Source organism: Biomphalaria glabrata, chromosome 1, assembly GCF_947242115.1.
Source record: "Biomphalaria glabrata chromosome 1, xgBioGlab47.1, whole genome shotgun sequence".
In the NCBI taxonomy this organism is placed as follows: domain Eukaryota; kingdom Metazoa; phylum Mollusca; class Gastropoda; family Planorbidae; genus Biomphalaria; species Biomphalaria glabrata.
The window spans coordinates 35,077,466-35,096,253 of record NC_074711.1 but is presented as its reverse complement, the minus strand read 5'-3'; the positions used below and the strand labels follow the sequence as shown (position 1 = coordinate 35,096,253).

Sequence of the window (18,788 nt, the reverse complement as noted above, 5' to 3'; positions counted from 1 at the left end):
ACTTGTTTCCACTTCACAAAACGCCCATCAATTTCAGGGAGATCTCAAAAATTGCCTAAAGTGAATGTATTTTAAAGGATTACAAACGTGCTTTAATTCAACATTGCTGTATAGCTCTCAGGCGTATGTCACTCAGTTTGAGGAAGATATATTTAACTACAAGTAGATTTAGCTCATATGCTTTTGGCTTTCCAAATAGCTTAGCTGTGTTCTGTGCTCCTGTGGCTTACAGCAATGTTCAAATTACGTTATTTGTTTTTTTGATTAGTTATCTTCGATCATAAGTGATTAGTTAATTTTAAAAAAATGTTTTAATTAAAAAAAAAACAACAACATTTGTATTGGTTCAAGATTGTTAGTTTTAAATGCTTTTGCTACTTATCATGTAGCTATTTTTTAAATAATTGTATCAACCCCCCCCCCCCCCCCTCATTTAAGATCTAACGGTTTGTCTTTAGAAATACAGTACAGCCAGTGCATTTACGTAACTTATTAAGCAATCCATGCTTTGAAGTCACAGTTTTAACATCATTCACTTAGTTTCTTATGGTGGGTAGTTAAAGTCTAGAACTATCAAGGGTAATGTAGAACTTCTTTCCTGTCAAAATAATTTCGTTTCAGAAGATTGATTATGAGTGCAGTGTTTCACATGGTTATGCGGACCCAGTTGCGATCTGCATATTTTCCTGCTGCCAGCTACTTTCCTGTGAGCTAAATAGTGCCTGGGTTGATCTTTATAGCGCTTACAGGGGGGGGGGGGGGTATCTGTTACGCCTAAAGAGTGGTTTTGGTCTGCACAATTCACATTCCACTATATAAATATCTAGCGCAGACAGGGATGCCTAACAGCATTTCACAAAACCTACGTCATTTCCTATCAGATTTCAATAATAAACTGTAGATCACAACTAGTTTGATGATACTGCCCTGAAGTCAGATGACCTACCCGCGTTCAATAAATACAAGTAAAAAAACAGCATTGTTTGTCATTGGTGCACATTTAAGAGGAGTAAGTACGAAGAGCGCAGACAATGTTTCTCATAATTATAATACTGGCTTTCCGCTCAACCCAAAAATACGTTCGAGCTTCCCTTGTAATAGGTCTGTCAGCATCGGGATCAAGTTTTTTCCTGGATTGTAAACTTCCTAAATTTATAATGTTTTGGTTTATACCACACTTTACTCTTAGAAAGAAAAGCGAAGCTTGGGACAGGTTGATATCTAATTGCGAGATATATTCTAGGCCAGTGGTTCCCAAACTATTTTGTCTCGTAGACCCCTTGCCATGTTTTCTGATTTTCGGTAGACCCCCTGCTTAACTTATATTGCATTTTTGCACATTCACAAACTAATTTTTTAAACTAATTTCTAACTGCAGTGAGTCAAAGAGTGAAAAGTAATGTAAAGCTACATCATAAGTTAGAGAGATCTATCTTTTTTACAGATATAATTCAAATTTTAACCTATTAAAATAACAATATGTATTGCTGGAATCACCATGCACATTGGAAATGTTTTTTTTTTGTATGTTCATCATCCGTTTCTACGGATATTGTTTCATATAGGAATTCGTTGTTCTATGAAGTATTCCTTCAAACATTAAATATTAATTTATTAATTAGTCTTATGTATTATTGTAAAAGTTTTCGCAAAGAGTTTCTCGTGTATTTCTTGATCTTTCACGCTTGGCTCAAATATTGAGACTGCGGAGCTGTTTTCACTAACAGGAGAAAGGGCAAAGGTGATTTACTGGTGCTTAAATGCTTAAACCAGTAAGCTTCGGGTAGGAGGGACTCGATAGCCTTGGCTTGCAGCCTACCTAGCCGAAGGAAAATAGAATTCAAACCTCTGCTGCTTTGCAGCTATACACCCAAACATGGGAAAGGTTTCGTGGGTCAGCTCTGGGGAAAAATATGGAGCTGATGACCATTAGGCAGTTTGCAGCTTTACTGCTCATCCCACCGATGTGCCCTTGAACTGTAGTGTTACTAAAAGAAATTCGTTTCATAATATCAGATGAAGGTTTGTGTAAAACAGTTTTTAAAACTACTTCAAGGGCTGGTAAAATCAATGTTTTATCTACAGTGTTTTGCGTATTTGGCTATAGGTAAAGAGATCTTGTAAAATGCTCACAAACCACCATCTTTTCTATATGATGTTGAAGAAAGATTTTGTGAGTCAATTCTGAACTTTTTTCTCACTTTTCTCTTTTTATCAGGGTGGCATCGTCTCAAATTATCCTCGAGTGTAATTGGTTTCTTATGGTCATAAAAAGGCTCTTATTATAGACAATCGCTTATTTAACAAGGAAATAAATAATCAACGCTTTAAAATCAAGATTTCTTTTTGTTAAACATTACTTATATGTAGACAAAATTAACTATATAAATAAGTATTGAAATTAAATACAACTATTTTACTTTTGAATAATGGAATGGATATTTATAACTAAGGTACAAATCATTTATAAGTGTTTGAAATAGTTACATATAATGGGGTGTGAACATTAAAGTCATTGACCCCCATGGACATCTCATAGACCCCAATTTACTTCTTCACTTTCGTAGACCCCTTGGAAGTCTTCGTAGACCCCCGGGGGTCTATATAGACCACTTTGGGAATCACTGTTCTAGGCATTGGAGCATGCCCGTTTGTAATGGGCTGGATTGAAAGAGATCCTACTGGTGGTCAGAAAGATGTCTAGTGGTGTGCCTAAGTGTTTGCGTAAAAAAAAAGTGTCAACTGAAAGATGCCATGTCACTCGGAAGAAATGTAACCGTTCTGACCTGAGAAACTTCTCGCTAAAATCTCAGTCTTCTTTCAAAGATCTTTATGAATTGATCTTGTTGCAGACGCTTCTCACAAAAACAATATGAAAGGTCTTAATTAGTAGATGAAACAACTTTACTTAATGAAATAATTTCTTTTTAAGCATTGATAATAATATCACTTTTAATTGACTAATACTCAAATCTGGATTATAATTACACTTTTTTCTTGTTCATGAAAAAAAAAAAAACCAACTTAGCGCCCCCTTATCGGCACACTAGGAGGTAAAAATTTTTTAAAAAAAGGAGGGGGGGGGGGCTAGTTTGAGAGACCCTGGCATCAGAATTTGAACAACTCACAAACAAGAACTTACATATTCTAAACTTAAAAAAAAAAGATTGTTGATCAAGAATTCTAAATGTAGCAAAATAAGTGTCTTTTAATTGTCTATCTAATTTTAGTGAACTTTTATATAACAGTTTTACTCATCTACTGTTCACCGAATTATAATATTTAATCAGATTTGTTATTAGTTAAATAATTTTTATTCAAAACGCGATTATGCGTATTAATGACAATGGACAAATTGTCATATACACAGGCGCAGTGTATCCAACATTCGAATCGAAGTCTCTTGTAGAATTAAAATAAGCATAACGACAATATATAAGACAAATGAAGTCATGCAATAAGTAATTATTTCTATGTGGAAATGGTTGTTAGTTAAAATATTTTTTTTTATTGAAAATTTCCAGAAAATCATATTTGCTTTTTCATTTTTTTGCGCCTTCTCTGCGTGTGGCACCCCTCCTGAGGGGCATCGTACGCAATCACTACGCCTCTGTGCCTTGCCTATGATTCGTGAACCATTTCTGACCCCTCGAATCTACTCCGCCAGACCAGCGTCAAGTTTTTTACTTCCTCTGGCCGAAGTGGGAAGGAACGAACGGAATTTCTATCGCTGAGGAGAAGGGCGTCAAACGTAAAAGGATGAGAAACACACAAGACTAATGTGATGTAACACAATGGAGTAACCAACTGTCAATACTAAATACTAAGTGGTTTGCTGGTGGTACGTGCTGACCCCTGGCCGAGATTGTTTTTGTCACGAGGGTTAGAGAGAAAAGCAAGGGACGGTAGATGATCAGCGCTGGACTAAGTGCTGTCAATGGTGGTCATTTTGTTTTTTTCACTTCGTGTGTGAAGGATTGTTTTTGGGTATCAAAGTCATCTAGTTATCATTGATATTCGTTATATTGTTAAGTGGACACTATTGAAGCCTGCTTAATATAAAAGAATATGTGTAAATAATGTTCCTTTTAAGACTGAATATAGGACATATTCTGTACTTCTATTCTCAATACATGGCCTATTTGTGATTTGTACAAGATTATGAACACACGTTTATGCGTTGTTTTTATCTTTGATTTAGTGAATGAAACATCCATATGTCAGTAGGTTACAAATACACGCTATGTAGTGCAGTGCACTAACACGTGACTCAACTCTTTCACATAACATATACAAACATAAAGCGATGGGGAGGTACCAATCACATCGGCCCTAGTCTCCTGCCAGTACCAAGAAGACATAGGAACGCTTATATTAACCCATCGCTCACCAGCTAAAATATCAATGGACAATTCTAGAAGTTGCCACTGGACAGAGCCATCTTGCATTAAACTTGCATTGCGTAGGTCAGCCATCTTGTAACAAGTTATTAGTCTTACTATCTGTCACTTTTCATGTCTTCTATGACTTCCATTTGAAACTAGGCAAGCAGACTCCGAGGAAATCAAGTGACACCCCGCCACATGACTAAGTGATGTTATTACTAGTGTCAGACTGTGAAGATATAGCCGCCAGCAGAATATTGACATCAGAACCACCTAAAACAGCACGATCCCAAACCCTCCATCTCAGTACTTGTAATGAGCCTAACAGCCTGAGTTACAAACAATCAATAAAGCTTAATATCGTTTCATACTTTAAGACTAGCAAACAGTGATATGGAATCAAATGGAACTGTAGCCAGTATTATAGTTGAATACTGGGGAATGAGTGATATTGAATGAAATGAAAATGTATGCAGTAATATAGTTGAATACTAGGAAACAGTGATATTGAATCAAATGAAACTGTAGGCAGTTATATAATTGAATACTGGGGAAACAGTGATATGGAATCAAATAAAACTGTAGGTAGTAATATAGTTGAATACTTGGGAATCAGTGATATGGAAGGAAATGAAACTGTAGGCAGTAAGATAGTTGAATACTGGGAGACAGTGATATGGAATCATATGGAACTGTAGGGAGTAATGTAGTTGAATACTGGGAAACAGTGATATGGAATCAAACGGTACTGTAGGCAGTAAGATAGTTGAATACTGGGGAAACAGTGATATGGAATCATATGGAACTGTAGGGAGTAATGTAGTTGAATACTGGGAAACAGTGATATGAAATCATATGGAACTGTAGTCAGTAATGTAGTTGAATACTGGGAAACAGTGATATGGAATCATATGGAACTGTAGGGAGTAATGTAGTTGAATCCTGGGAAACAGTGATATGGAATCAAACGGTACTGTAGTCAGTAATGTAGTTGAATACTGGGAAACAGTGATATGGAATCATATGGAACTGTAGGGAGTAATGTAGTTGAATCCTGGGAAACAGTGATATGGAATCAAACGGTACTGTAGGCAGTAAGATAGTTGAATACTGGGGAAACAGTGATATGGAATCATATGGAACTGTAGGGAGTAATGTAGTTGAATACTGGGGAAACAGTGATATGGAATCATATGGAACTGTAGGGAGTAATGTAGTTGAATACTGGGGAAACAGTGATATGGAATCATATGGAACTGTAGGGAGTAATGTAGTTGAATACTGGGAAACAGTGATATGGAATCATATGGAACTGTAGTCAGTAATGTAGTTGAATACTGGGAAACAGTGATATGGAATCATATGGAACTGTAGTCAGTAATGTAGTTGAATACTGGGAAACAGTGATATGGAATCAAACGGTACTGTAGGCAGTAAGATAGTTGAATACTGGGGAAACAGTGATATGGAATGAAATGAAACTGTAGGCAGTAATATTGTTGAATACTTGGGAATCAGTGATATGGAATGAAATAAAACTGTAGGCAGTAATATAGTTGAATACAGGGGGAAACAGAGATATGGAATCAAATGAAACTGTAGGCAGTAATGTAGTTGAATACTGGGGAATCCGTAATATGAAATACAAAAAAAAAATATAGGTCTCAACATAATTAGTACACAATCTTGGTGAAGAAAGGTAGAAAGAAGACTATAAAGTAATCAGCGATTACCCTTTTTTTTTCGGCTCTTCACTCTAAAACTATAAAATTAACCGTAATAGTAAGTTTGAATGTTATACAATACAACGTGTTTGTCTTGTATACATGAACATGCAATGTTTAACAGATGTAGACGGCTTGGTTGAGTTTTATCAAACACAAGTGAGCATTGCGGAAGAGAACAGCCTCTTCTAGCAACGAGTGGAGAAAGGGAGCGAAGGGTTAAAATGAACAGGATTTTATTCACTTCACAAGGTTTGGTGATTCATTTAAATCACACTAACAGATTTATTCCACACTATATTTCAGGAAGTCCTAGTATCAGTAACAAAAGATTATAGATGAGATGAGCCACTGAAACATTGAATGAGCTATGATAGACTATGTATGATACTATAGCATGTAAGTCAGATAATGAGATGAGCCACTGAAACATTGAATGAGCTATGATAGACTATGTATGATACTATAGCATGTACGTCACGTTATACACACACTAGAAGTTATCAAAGAAAAATGTCCAATGAGCATGAACATATTATACCACTATTGTTATGGGGTGTGTGTGTGTTTCTATGGTGACGGTGGGAAGAGGTTATCGATTGGTTGTGAATGATGCAAGATAAGTGGCATTGTCGTCAGCGGTCTTAGGTAGAACAGACTACTACATAACGCCAGACTGAAAAGATGTGTTTTTTGTAGTGTGTTAGATTTTGTTCAGAATACCATTTTATATTATTATTAAATTCTACTACATTTATTTCATTTTATCCAAAGTTGAATTTCTTTATATTGTAATAGAAGTTAATATTTATTTTCTGTTCACAAAAAAGGTTATTCAAGCTCTTTTAAGTTTAATAAGCTACAGCGGTTTAGTTGATTACCAGCAGTTTGGTGCTACAAGTCAATGACAGTCAACAACAACTATACCACAGTTATGTAAGTTAATCAACAAATTCTGTGATTGTAACTTTATCAAAATGTCAGTCACAGAAACATTGTAGTATGGTGACCATTAACAACAACTAAAGGAATCCACTTACCTCCCCTTCCGACTTTTGTCGAAGAAGAGACTTTCGAAGATGCGTGAGATCATCGATGATAGATGCCAAGGAAGTTCTAGAGCGGCGTCGCTCATCGTCATTGACATCAACCTTCAGCATCCTCATACTAGAGTAGCCACCTGCCCCCAGTCGATTTAGTCCGATAATCGTCATCCATAAGCTTAATAGAACAGCCCTTTGGCCTAGTGATGTTGTACTGAAGCCATGATGAAAAGTTTAGATAGAAGCTGTCGGTCGAAACAGCTCTGCAGTTCCTATAAACTCTACATTGTCTAGACTTACTGCTCTCCAAGAACTCGTGCTCTTCATTATAGTCTAAACACTTCTGCATAGAATCGCCTAATCAACACACACACACGTAAAATTTAAATGAATGTTCCCCATACTGCATAGTGTCAATGATTCCTTAAAGTATTTGTACATATTTTCAAACGTACTTATTTTAGTGGAGAATTAATGTAACAGAGAACAGTACATGGTTTCATAGTTTGACGTCTAATTTGATCACGAGATCTATCCGAATTGGGTTTTTAAACAAGTTAAAAAAAACATAGGTTAAAAACAGAATTAAAAGACATTTTGGTCACTAGTTAAACGTAAGGCAAACAAAAAGTCATATGTAGCATGGAAAGTACCAAAATAAAAATTCAAAGGGCTGCTCATGCAAGTTTGTATAAAATCTGGGATCTGAACGTTTTCAATTCGAATATATGTCAAGTTGTGAAGCAATAAAACAAAGAAACAAATGCAACTGTGTTTTCGATCATTTGTAAACACGAACGTATTCCATTACACAATAGAATCATTACGACATCGCAATAAGTTGAGACCAAATGAACTGTCTAGATTGTATGTTCTAGAGTGAAAATAGAACATGAATTGTGTGAGCAGTATGAAAATATTGACTCGTGAGTATCTTTAGTACCATGATGAGTGACACACTAAGGAAGGAATTATTGATTGTCTCAATAAGACCTATGACACGCTACAAACATGTTTTGTCTGGCACTTTAAAAAAAAAACCATCTACCACAGAGTTGGGCTAAGCCAGCTAATTTTGTTGCATTTTTTTTTTATGAAGTCTGGATGAATTCTCCCCATTCAACGTAGTTTAACTGACGATACCCAACTGACCAAGCAATGGTGAATTTTCTCTGCACAAGTAGCTGAATAACATGATGATCCTAACATAGAGTCTGTTGAAGTATATTGCGTTATTTGCTTTGGACTCAATGTAAAAAACGCCGAGCTCTAAGACGAGCGCCGTAAGTAATACTGAATGACTGAATATATTTCTATGTATGAAATAAGACATTGGCCTAGAGTTCAGCGAGGCTATACATTCTAGACTGAGAATCAAATTAGCTCTTCTATTTCTTTTTTTTAAACTATCGACATTAATAGACAAAACGTGCAGCGGGAAAATAGGACCTCTCGGATCAGACGCTTTGTCAGTCTGGACAGATCGATTTTCATGGGATTCTTGGGTGGACAGACCTACCCACAGGAGAATCAACGTCTAGTTAGTTTCGCCATGAGATGCTGACTTTTTTGGACTTCTCTGTTACCACTCTATTATCAGAAACGTCCCTACAACGAAATCAAAGAGATTGGATACGTTCTGAGCTATTAAAACCCCTTACACACACACACACAAAGAAAAACTTGTTTTTATTGAATCAAAACCACTTTTATTTTGGCACGCGAATGTAGAGAAAAAGAGAAAATTTAGTCAAATGAAATGAAAATGGACAACTACTAGCTACTTCTAGACAAATTCGAAATAATAAGAAATGGTGTACAAGTTCAAAGAATTCTTGCCAGGAACTTATTTAATGTTTGCCAGTTGGACATACAACAAGCGAAAAAAACAAAAACAGGAGACCAATTACGTTCAGGAGTTAAAGAGTATTGATATTGGTAGCGATTGGTCCATTCGTTTCGGATTACCTAGAAGACGATGTCCGGATTGGATCAATGATTCTTTCTACAGTCAGATCTCGTGGACTAATGTATACTGGACAGGAGGGGGGACATAGCCTCTATATGTAAGAGCACTTATTTCTACAGGATAGGTTGGTGTATATTGATAGGTACTGCAATTTTACATCGGACAAAGGGTAGAAATCTGGACATCAGCTCTATCTCAACGTACTATTTGTACAAATGTATAGATGGGTGGACACAAACTGGACATGGTCTTTATTAGTTAATATTTTATACCGGGTAGATAATAGACAATGTCTGCGTTTCTAAAGGTACTACTATTTTACAGCGGATTGATGTGTGCATAATAAATAAAGACTAAGACTGCTTTATTGATCCTTACGGAAATTTGTTGTGATCACAAGTACTCGTTTCTCATATAAAGACAAAGAAAATTTATAAAGAGTCCTAATCTGCTATTGTCCAGCTACTACTTAACTATGGACTGATGTGTGAACATTAAAAACTACCTCGTATTTGTTTATGAACTATTTTATACTGGACAGATAAGGAAACATACAATGGTGTGGATCATCCCCCCCCCCCCCCGACGGAATTTAGTGAATGATTTCTTGCTTTGATTTTGTTTATTTTAGGTGAGATTTTAATACTAAACCATCAATTGCCCCAGCACAACCAATGGGGTTTTGAGTTTAAAACCCCTTACCAGGGGGTTTTGAGTTTAAAACCCCCTACCAGGGGGGTTCGAGTTTAAAAAACCCTACCAGGGGTTTTGAGTTTAAAACCCCCTACTAGGGGTTTTGAGTTTTGAACCCCCTACTTGGGTTTTTTGCAGTTAGCCCCCCCCCCTCTTCTATAAAACAAAACAAAACAAAGATGCAAACGAAAATCCCCTAATTCCAAGAGCACAGTTAAGGGAGATTTTGATTTTAAAACCCCCTCCAAAATTTACGATAAACCCCCTCTTCAATATAAAAAAAAGTTAATTACGCACTCAAAATGTTATGAGCGTAGCTAAATGGGTTTTGACTTAGTTTTTAGTTTAAACCCCACTTCAGCGGGGTTTGAAGGTAAAAAATACCTCTATAATAATAAAAAGAAAGCAAATTATACACTCAAAATGTTTTGTGTGTAGTCAAAGGGGTTTTGAGATTAAACTCCCCTCCAGTGGAGTTTGAAGCTAAAAAGTACCTCTTCAATATAAATAAAAGCAAATTACTCACACTAGAATCTATGAACGCAGCCAAAGGGGTTTTGAGTTTAAACCCCCCGCCAGGGGGGTTTGAGGCTAAAAAATACATCTTCAGTGTAAGAAAAAAAGCAAATTACGCACTCAAAATGCTATGAGCGTTGCCAAAAGGGGTTTTGAGTTTAAACCCCCCATTCAGAGGGGTTTAATGCTAAAAATACCTCTTCAATATAAAAAAAAAAAAAAAGCAAATTACACACTAAAATTATTTGAGCGTAGCCAATCCAATCGGGGGTTTTGAGTTTAAACCCATCTTCTACAGATGGCGTTTGTTTAAAGTTTAAAACCCCTCCAGATGGTTTTGAGTTTAAGATCCCCCTACAGAGTATTTTGAGGTGGAAAACCCCCAACAGATGATTTTGACGATAAAACTTCTCTTTTCGATATAAAATCTAAAGCAAACTACAGTCACTTAATTCCAAGAGCGTATTCAAGAGTGGTTACACATTTTTACCAGTGGCAGGGCTCCCTTAATAAACTGCAGTGAAGAGTCATCTGCCGAAATTGAATAATACTAAATGTACAGTGGCTCAACAAAGATGGCTAAGACAGATTTTAGAAGTCCGTTATAGAGATCGGGTTTAAATCAAGGAAATCCTATGCCGAACTGGGAATCGACCCTTTAGTAAGATTGTGAGAGAGCGACGCATGAGGTTTGCGGGACATGTTCTCCGACAAATGAATTACGCATAAGAAGAGTTGCAATGATATCCTAGTACAACTTGACGCCACTCATTCATGGAGGTCCTCATGGCAGGTGGGAAGAGGCTTCAGACATTACCAGTGACAGATTTTTATGGAAACAGCTTGACGTCAAATGCTCCGAACGGCGCGGTAGGGTCTAAGTCAGTAAGAATAGCACATTAGGTTTTTGAAATAAAACTTTTTAATAGCAGGAAAATGCACTGTAGATACCTCAGAATATGCATTTTGTTGGCTTTCAATATCAGAAATAGTGCTTCTCTCTCACAAACATAATCTCTCTTTCTCTCTCTCACTTAATCTCTTCCTATCTCTGCACATAATAAAGGCAATGAGCAGAAAATAAACACATTGTGAAAAGAGGTGCCTATAAAGAAAGCAGGCAAAAATAGTCAAGATCAAAAGAAGAAAGGCTAGCTTTAAGAAAATTGTTAGTGGCACATAGTGCCAAACTAATTAACTCATTCATGCCGCAACAAAAATAAACCTGTTAGGCCACCAAGTAAGAGTGCCAACCATTCAACCATCACCGAAAGCATATCCTTCAAGGCAAGAGGAGAAAAGATCAACTATAAGCGTCACCACAAGACCAATGCCTTACATACAGACTTAGTCTAGATCTAAACCTAGCTACAGACAGTCTGTTACAGCTTACCCGTGACAACTTATCTGTGAAGAAAGAAAAGATAAAACTAGAGCAGTTCACAGATTCAGCTGTGGAAAACAAAAGATAGGAGTGGGGGGGGGGGGGAGAGTTGCTAAGAGTCTAGGTTAAGATACAACAGGTAGGCTAAAAACAACACTAGTCCCATTATTAGACTGAAAACTAGATTTTTAAATTTGGAATGTATTGTGTATGTGTGACCTACAATAACAAGTCAAGAAAGCGACGAGAAATGGCTTTGCTTTATTCATACATTTACAAATATTTTTTAAAAATGTATATAAACAAACTAGCTATAAAGTACTACTGAATTAAAGACTGTTGGACCGTAGAACTTGTTTATGTTGAACACGGGGTGTGAGAAGATCTAGAAGTTTGTTTCATTTGCTGTATGAAGTATCGGATATTATCACACAGTAATTAGTTTCGGGTTGTTCCAAGGTGACTCAAAACGTGGATAGTAGTTATTTATACCTCAGATTTTCTAATGGACTTGGACTAGGAGAATTAAAGTCAAATGAGTCAAAGCTTCGACTTTAACATGTAAGTGATTTTTGTTGTTGACTACGAGACAAATTTCAATTTTCGTGAAATGTTTCATCGATTTACTTATAACGTAACACTTGTGACACGTGCTACCGCAGAGACTTGGTTTGGTGACGATGGTAACTGGATTTCTATCTACTTTTACTTTATCAAATTAAGTCCATCTCACATTATTTTTTTTTTTTGGGGGGGAGCCTTTTTTTTAACTTTTCTTCTTTAAATGGAAATTTCAAGTGAGTTTCGCACGGAATGTGTTTATCGTGTTATAACTTGAAAGTTGTTCCCCGACTCCTGATTTGTTGTGCTGCTCTTCTGACCGTGTGGAGGACAAGGAGGAGCAAAGCAAATACAATTGAACTTTAAAGATATTTCCTTCAAACTCATCACGATTGCTAGGGAAAAAAAAGTTAGTAAAAAAAACTAGGATTAAGTGATTCAGACTACCCCCACTTCAACAGATATACTAGGAAGTTTCACAAACCAAAATCATTTTAAATTTTAAGGAAACATTTAAAGTTAGTTTTTTTCAAAACATAAATCTAGAAAAACAATCAACACATTTGCAAATTTTATATTAAAAAAAACAACAACACTACTACACCTTCAATGAACAAAAATTTATTTAAAAAAAAAATGAAGTTACTGCCAACTATTATGTTTGTTGTATGTACATTTAGGTGTAGAAACATATTTGAATGTGTCGCTTCTATGTGAACGGTTAAACGGTGAGAAATTTTATTTGTCACAAGCTGGGATACAATTCTAGAAGAATAACAAAACGAAATTCGGCCAGGACAAAATGACCCGGTAAAATGGCTTCTGATAATAGCGCATCTGACAAAAGGAAGCTTGACAGAACAGCTCCCGCCCAATTGGCTCCCATTAAAAAAAAATAAGACCCCCCAGTGTTGGCCTCAACAGAAGAGTCGTTTACCAAAAAAAAGCACGATTCAGAACTAAATTCTCAAAACTATCACGGGCTCTTACGGGATGTTATTGAAGGGTACCAATAAGACGAGTTATCCTCTTTGCGTTACTGATGGACCAGTTAGCAATAAGAAAAGAAAAACAGAATTCCTGAGACATTTAAGGTTAGTTTTAATAGACACATCTTTGTTTTTAAGGGTTCATTTTGGATTGGAATGTGGTTGTATCAACTATATCAATCATTCAGTAATGTAGAAACAAAATCTTCAGTACTCAGGAAAGGACAGCACGGAAAACCTTCTCCCAGATACCCCCTATTTCCCCCCCCCCCCAACTGATCCACAAATGGACCATAGCGCTCTGACCATGCTATATGCATGAACGTAGCGCTATATAAAAGCTATAATTTGTTTGTTTGTTTTACACCTAGGTTTAGGGCAGTTTAGGTCAAATTATTGAATTATTCACTAATTGGTATTCGGCATTGATAGTTAGGTTTTCTAATGTTAGGAAATTAAAATTATTGAAATGTTAAATACTCTTTCGGATTAAGATAAGCCTCAACTAATAATGTCCATTGTAGACCCATGATTCTGTTATAACTGAATGTGTCCTGTATAACTCTGGTTAGCTCATAGTGATGTTAAGTCTTCCTTGGCCCGGGGGCCGTATTCATTGCAGACATGCATGTCACGGACCGCATCGACCCCAAGGCTTCATTATAAGCTCAGGACAGAATTTTTCGAGGGGACGGACTGACCACGTCACGGGCCAGATATGACCCGCAGACCGTAGCTTTGGTATCACTGGCCTGAGATTCAACACGCTTTGTAAAAATAATTAAAGTACGAGCCCTGTCCGATACCGTGCACCATTGTGTTGAATAAAGTAAAAAAAAAAAAAAAGTTAAGTTCCCCTTTCGGACCTTGTGGTCTATAGAGCAGATGATGTAAGGTCATCTGTTTCTGTGGCCTTCGGTTAACGAGGGTATCATGTGGCCAGCACAACGACCAACCGCCTTTACTTTTCCCAACTAATGTCTGGGTGAACTCAGAGGCGCCCGAAGATCAGAAATAAAAAATCCCAGTCTTCACCAGGATTCGAACCCTGGACCCCGGTTCGGAAGCCAAGCGCTTTACCACCCCCATTGTGTTGAATGTACATCATATATTCGTGAGAAGGAACTTGGAATCGATACAATCCACCTAGAATTTTTTATTTGCTGACTTCGACAGTAAATCACATGCCATTAAAAGAAGTCCTGCTTAAGACGGCATGGTTTGTTATCAACAGGAAGCCAGAATAAAAAAAAAAAGTTCGATTTCAGAATTTTATTTTTAGACGTCGGAGGGATTTAAAAAAATACAAAAAAAAAAAAACTGATGGAATGCTAGGCTAGCTGCCTGCTACTTAAGAGGTAAAACAAAGCCAAGAATACGCAAGCTAGGATGACACGTGACGGGATGTTGCCTATTCATGTACACGCTCTATAAACCTAGTAGTGAAAAGCCAGCGCCAAAATCAATACTACAGCAAATAAAGAAGACATAGAAAATGTCCTAACAAGTCCAAGTCAATGTACATAAGAGCTCTAAACGTATATGACATAAACATTGAAGGTAGAGTGACCATTGAAAGCATGCTGAGCAATGGTAGACGACCTAACAAAATGTAATATTTCAAAACAATCCTAGGTCTAAATTGCTTCAAGCACGTCAAGTGGATTACATAACAGATTTTTTGGCTAAATATAGATCTAGGCTTACACTTTTTCATTTCTGTCAGGATTAAAATGAGTCTGAAAAGATGATTAGAACAGTAAATGTTAATATGAATTAGTCATTCAAACGTGCTACAGATTTAACTACTACGCGCTGAATGCACATGCCGAAACTGGTATACAAGCAATATAGTGGATATAATGAAAGAGTTCACCTTTAAAATTGTTTGTTACTTCACAGTCCAACAACGTAAAGCGGTAGTTAATTGTTTAAAAGATTTATTCTTTTTGTTTAGGAATCTAATTGTAATAAAAACATTTCTTAGCATCTAAACTGTAGTAGTTTTCTTGAACATTTCAAATATTACATTTGTATATTCTTCCCTAAATTTAAACTCCACTAAATTACTGACAATATTTGGAATGAAAAAAATTCGCAGTAACTTAGTGACGCATAATATTCTATAAAAAATTAATTTAAAAATACCTTATTTTAATTTCAGTTTCATATGCTTAAAAGTCAATTGCAGTAAAGTAAATATGAATCTAATTACTACATAAGCGAAGACTTCTTTTTTAAAAAAAGGGGGTTATACCCCCCACCACAGATGTACGCTCATTTTGTATGTTCTTGAAAATAACTTCCCTTCAAATGTATACAAACCAATGTGTGTACAGTTTGGAAGTAACAACAATAATACGTTCAGTTTTCAAACTAAAAGTCTCATTAATAACAAAAAAATGCTACTTAAAAAAAAGTTTAAATAATTTTTGAAAGTAGACCTCTTCAAAGATGTGCTAGAACTATGAATCTCAGAATATAACCCAGAACAATGATGTTCAACAAGTGGGCGCAGAAATACTACTTTATTACTAAGGTAGATAGATATCACCCAGACAGTCAGTGGACGACAGAAAGGAGTAATATCTGATGTTGGGGTAAATAGACACTGGACACTGGGGAAGCTAAAAACAATGTGAGAACATCTAAGCTAGCAAACAGCAAAATGTTCTCGTTAGCCTCTTATCTTTCCTATATCTTCTTATTAAAGAAACACCATGTAAATCGCCAATATAAGATGTGCAATTTGAGGGGAGTAAATGCTGGGATATTAAAACAACTAATTTTGTGTAACTAAAGAGTATTCTAGAAACAGCAGTTAAAAAAAAAGTTACGTCGAAAAAAAGATTGTGAACCACTGATTAAAAACACATTATTTATACTTAGTAGAGTCCAGGTAAACTTTTCATATCTACCTGGGCATGTGCGCACGATACGAGTGAGGAAATCACGGGGGATTGTTTTTGTTGTTTTTCACGTGCAGATGTTTTCAATTGGATTTATAAAAAACTAATTGCTGGAGTTCGCGATTTAATATATTCCTTATCATCTACTTTCGTCTCCAACACTCTTGTTTATTTTATTTTACTGTACAAAGTATCATTCAAAAACATGAAATGATAAATTAAAACATTTGAAAACATTTACCAAGGCAAACGTAGAATCAACAACTATTTCAACAGGTTCGCAGCAGCACACAAAAATATATATTCCTACTTAGTAATGCCGAAGTTATTGTCGGTATTTTTTAAAAATAGTAGACCCCCCTATGTAGTTTTTTTTTACAATGTACACGGTAAAATGGTAAAATGGTAAAACAATGGTAAAAAGTGTGTGCACGTTATTTCTCCCATATCCATTCTCAGATCAAGTTGAAATTTAGCACAATTATTTCATGTAACCCACTAAACAAGAATCAATAAAAAAAAAAAATAACCTATTAGTTAATTAAATATTTATAATAAATTATATTTTTGTTTGGTGTCGAACAAAGGAAAGAAATTGTACTTGACAGATAATGGTGGTATTAGTTGAATTAGTCCCCCAGAGGAGGCTTAAGCCCTAGAAATCAAATTTTAGTAGTACAACTTTTTTTTAAGTTTAAAAAGCGATCACGATAACATTCACTCAGATACCCGCTTCTCCAACCCCCCCCCCCCTTTTTTTTTTGGGGGGGGGTTTCCCCACTGGTCATAGCGCATTAACAAAGCTAAAAGTATGAAATTGCGCTAAACAAAAAAAAAACTATTGATAAAAATATGTCTATCGCATAATTTATTATTGTTAGTCTAGATCTTTTACAAATTTAAATACATGATTGATCCAAACTAATTGATACAATCACACTTAATAATATGCTCTGTTTTTTTAAACTATTATTTTATGTTTTTCTTTTTTTATCCCTGAAACTTGGCCACAATGTTTGGAGGAGTGGAGATTCAGTTCAACACACAGAAGTAAGCTTGAACTAGATTGCGTCTAATAATAGTAAACTGTCAACATGAGACACGTGTACGAACAGATGGCGCAGAAATATGTTACCAAGAGAAATTGTGTTTTTACAGGTAGCCCCTGGGTCCGCTGTATGCGAAGCAGGTCAAAAGGCAGGTTTCGATATTTTCATCATAAAATCAGAAACTACGAACTATCAAAAACCACAAACCTATTACCCTTCAATCAAAATAAATACAATGAAAGCATTCAAAGGCGTCCTTGTGGGGTGATGAGTGGGGCAACCACTCCAGGCCTAACGATAAAGAGAATCTAACAAATATTCGTGGCCCTGATATGACACTCGCACAGGTCATTGCTAAAGCCCCTCTGAAGCATTATTCCAATTCACGAGATCCTGCTTGTCACCTTTCAGAATACCGCCACATGAGCATTGTTTGCTTGTACACGTAGAGTTCATGTATACAATGTACAAAGAGAAGGACAACTTGATGGCAACATCTCACTTCATGCCCTCCCTGTGACACTCTCTTACAAAAGCCCATTGGATGAAATGGAAAGACGAGCAGGAAAAAGGAACCATAACCTCCTCTGGACATAAGAACCGGACTTTTGATCCATTCGCTAAGGCACGCTTGGGTGATGGTCTCTTCATGTGTATTAGATCTGCAGTGTGAGAAGAGAAAGTACTCCACAGTGGTACTCTGCCTCAGGCGTCGACAAGGACACAAAAAAGGGGGAGGACGAACAATGTCTTAATGAGCCGTGACCCAGCAAAGCGGATGCGATATAAAATGATCTCTTTATTCATGGGGATCTTGGCCCAGAGGGGTTGGTGACGAGCCAACATCTCATTCTTGGCTTTGGAATAAATCCTTTTCTTCTATTCTGGATATCGAGGGACGTTGGTCCAATTCAACATAGCTCCGGCCTGTGCACTAATTATAAATAACGTAAACCTCTGCCTATTAAATGTTGCATTCACAGTTTGTATGCTGTTTTAAAGTCAAAAGTAAATATATAATCTTTATACAATTATTTTGACCAAGAACAAGAAAAACATTTTTTAAAAATACATTTTTAAAAAGACAAAAGCTTGATTATACAACTGAAAATCTACATTAGATTTACGTCAAAATATAAGCAAAGCTTAGATAGTCTATCAATAAAGTTAAAGCCACTTTAAATTTAATAAACACGTTTTTTTTCCTTGAATAATTCCAATGATATAGATGTAGGCTTTTAAATCTAGACTTAGAAGACGACGCGCAAAATTTTCATTAACATTAATTTATTTTAATCAATAATGCCTTACATTCGGTAATTCCAAGAACATTATAGTCCTTTCCAAACCAATGTTGGCTCTAGATCTAAGTATAGTACTCAAGCCAAATTTACATTTACTAAAAAAAAATTATAATGGTCAAACTTGAGTTTCCCCCCTGTGGTCAACGAGTTAGTAATTCTTTTCTCAGCGATGTACATCAATTGTTATATTTCTATAAAAATCGTAAGAGCCAATGAGATCAGCGCCCACCCGACTTGCATGTAGTCACGACTTGAATAGAGG

At 36.1% G+C, this 18,788-nt stretch overlaps 1 protein-coding gene across 8 annotated transcripts in view; it reads right to left on the bottom strand.

The window, feature by feature from the left end:
• Positions 1-18,788, bottom strand: part of LOC106068544 (transient receptor potential cation channel subfamily M member 3-like) — a 173,091-nt gene that overhangs the window by 76,621 nt on the left and 77,682 nt on the right. The window contains exon 2 of one of the 8 annotated variants that reach the window (XM_056033907.1): positions 7,150-7,683. The exons of the other annotated variants lie outside the window; for them this stretch is intronic. Within the exon in view, the coding sequence (XP_055889882.1) occupies positions 7,150-7,323 (174 nt within the window). The 5' untranslated portion in view covers positions 7,324-7,683. The remainder of the gene's footprint in view (positions 1-7,149; positions 7,684-18,788) is intronic. 8 annotated transcript variants of the gene reach the window in all.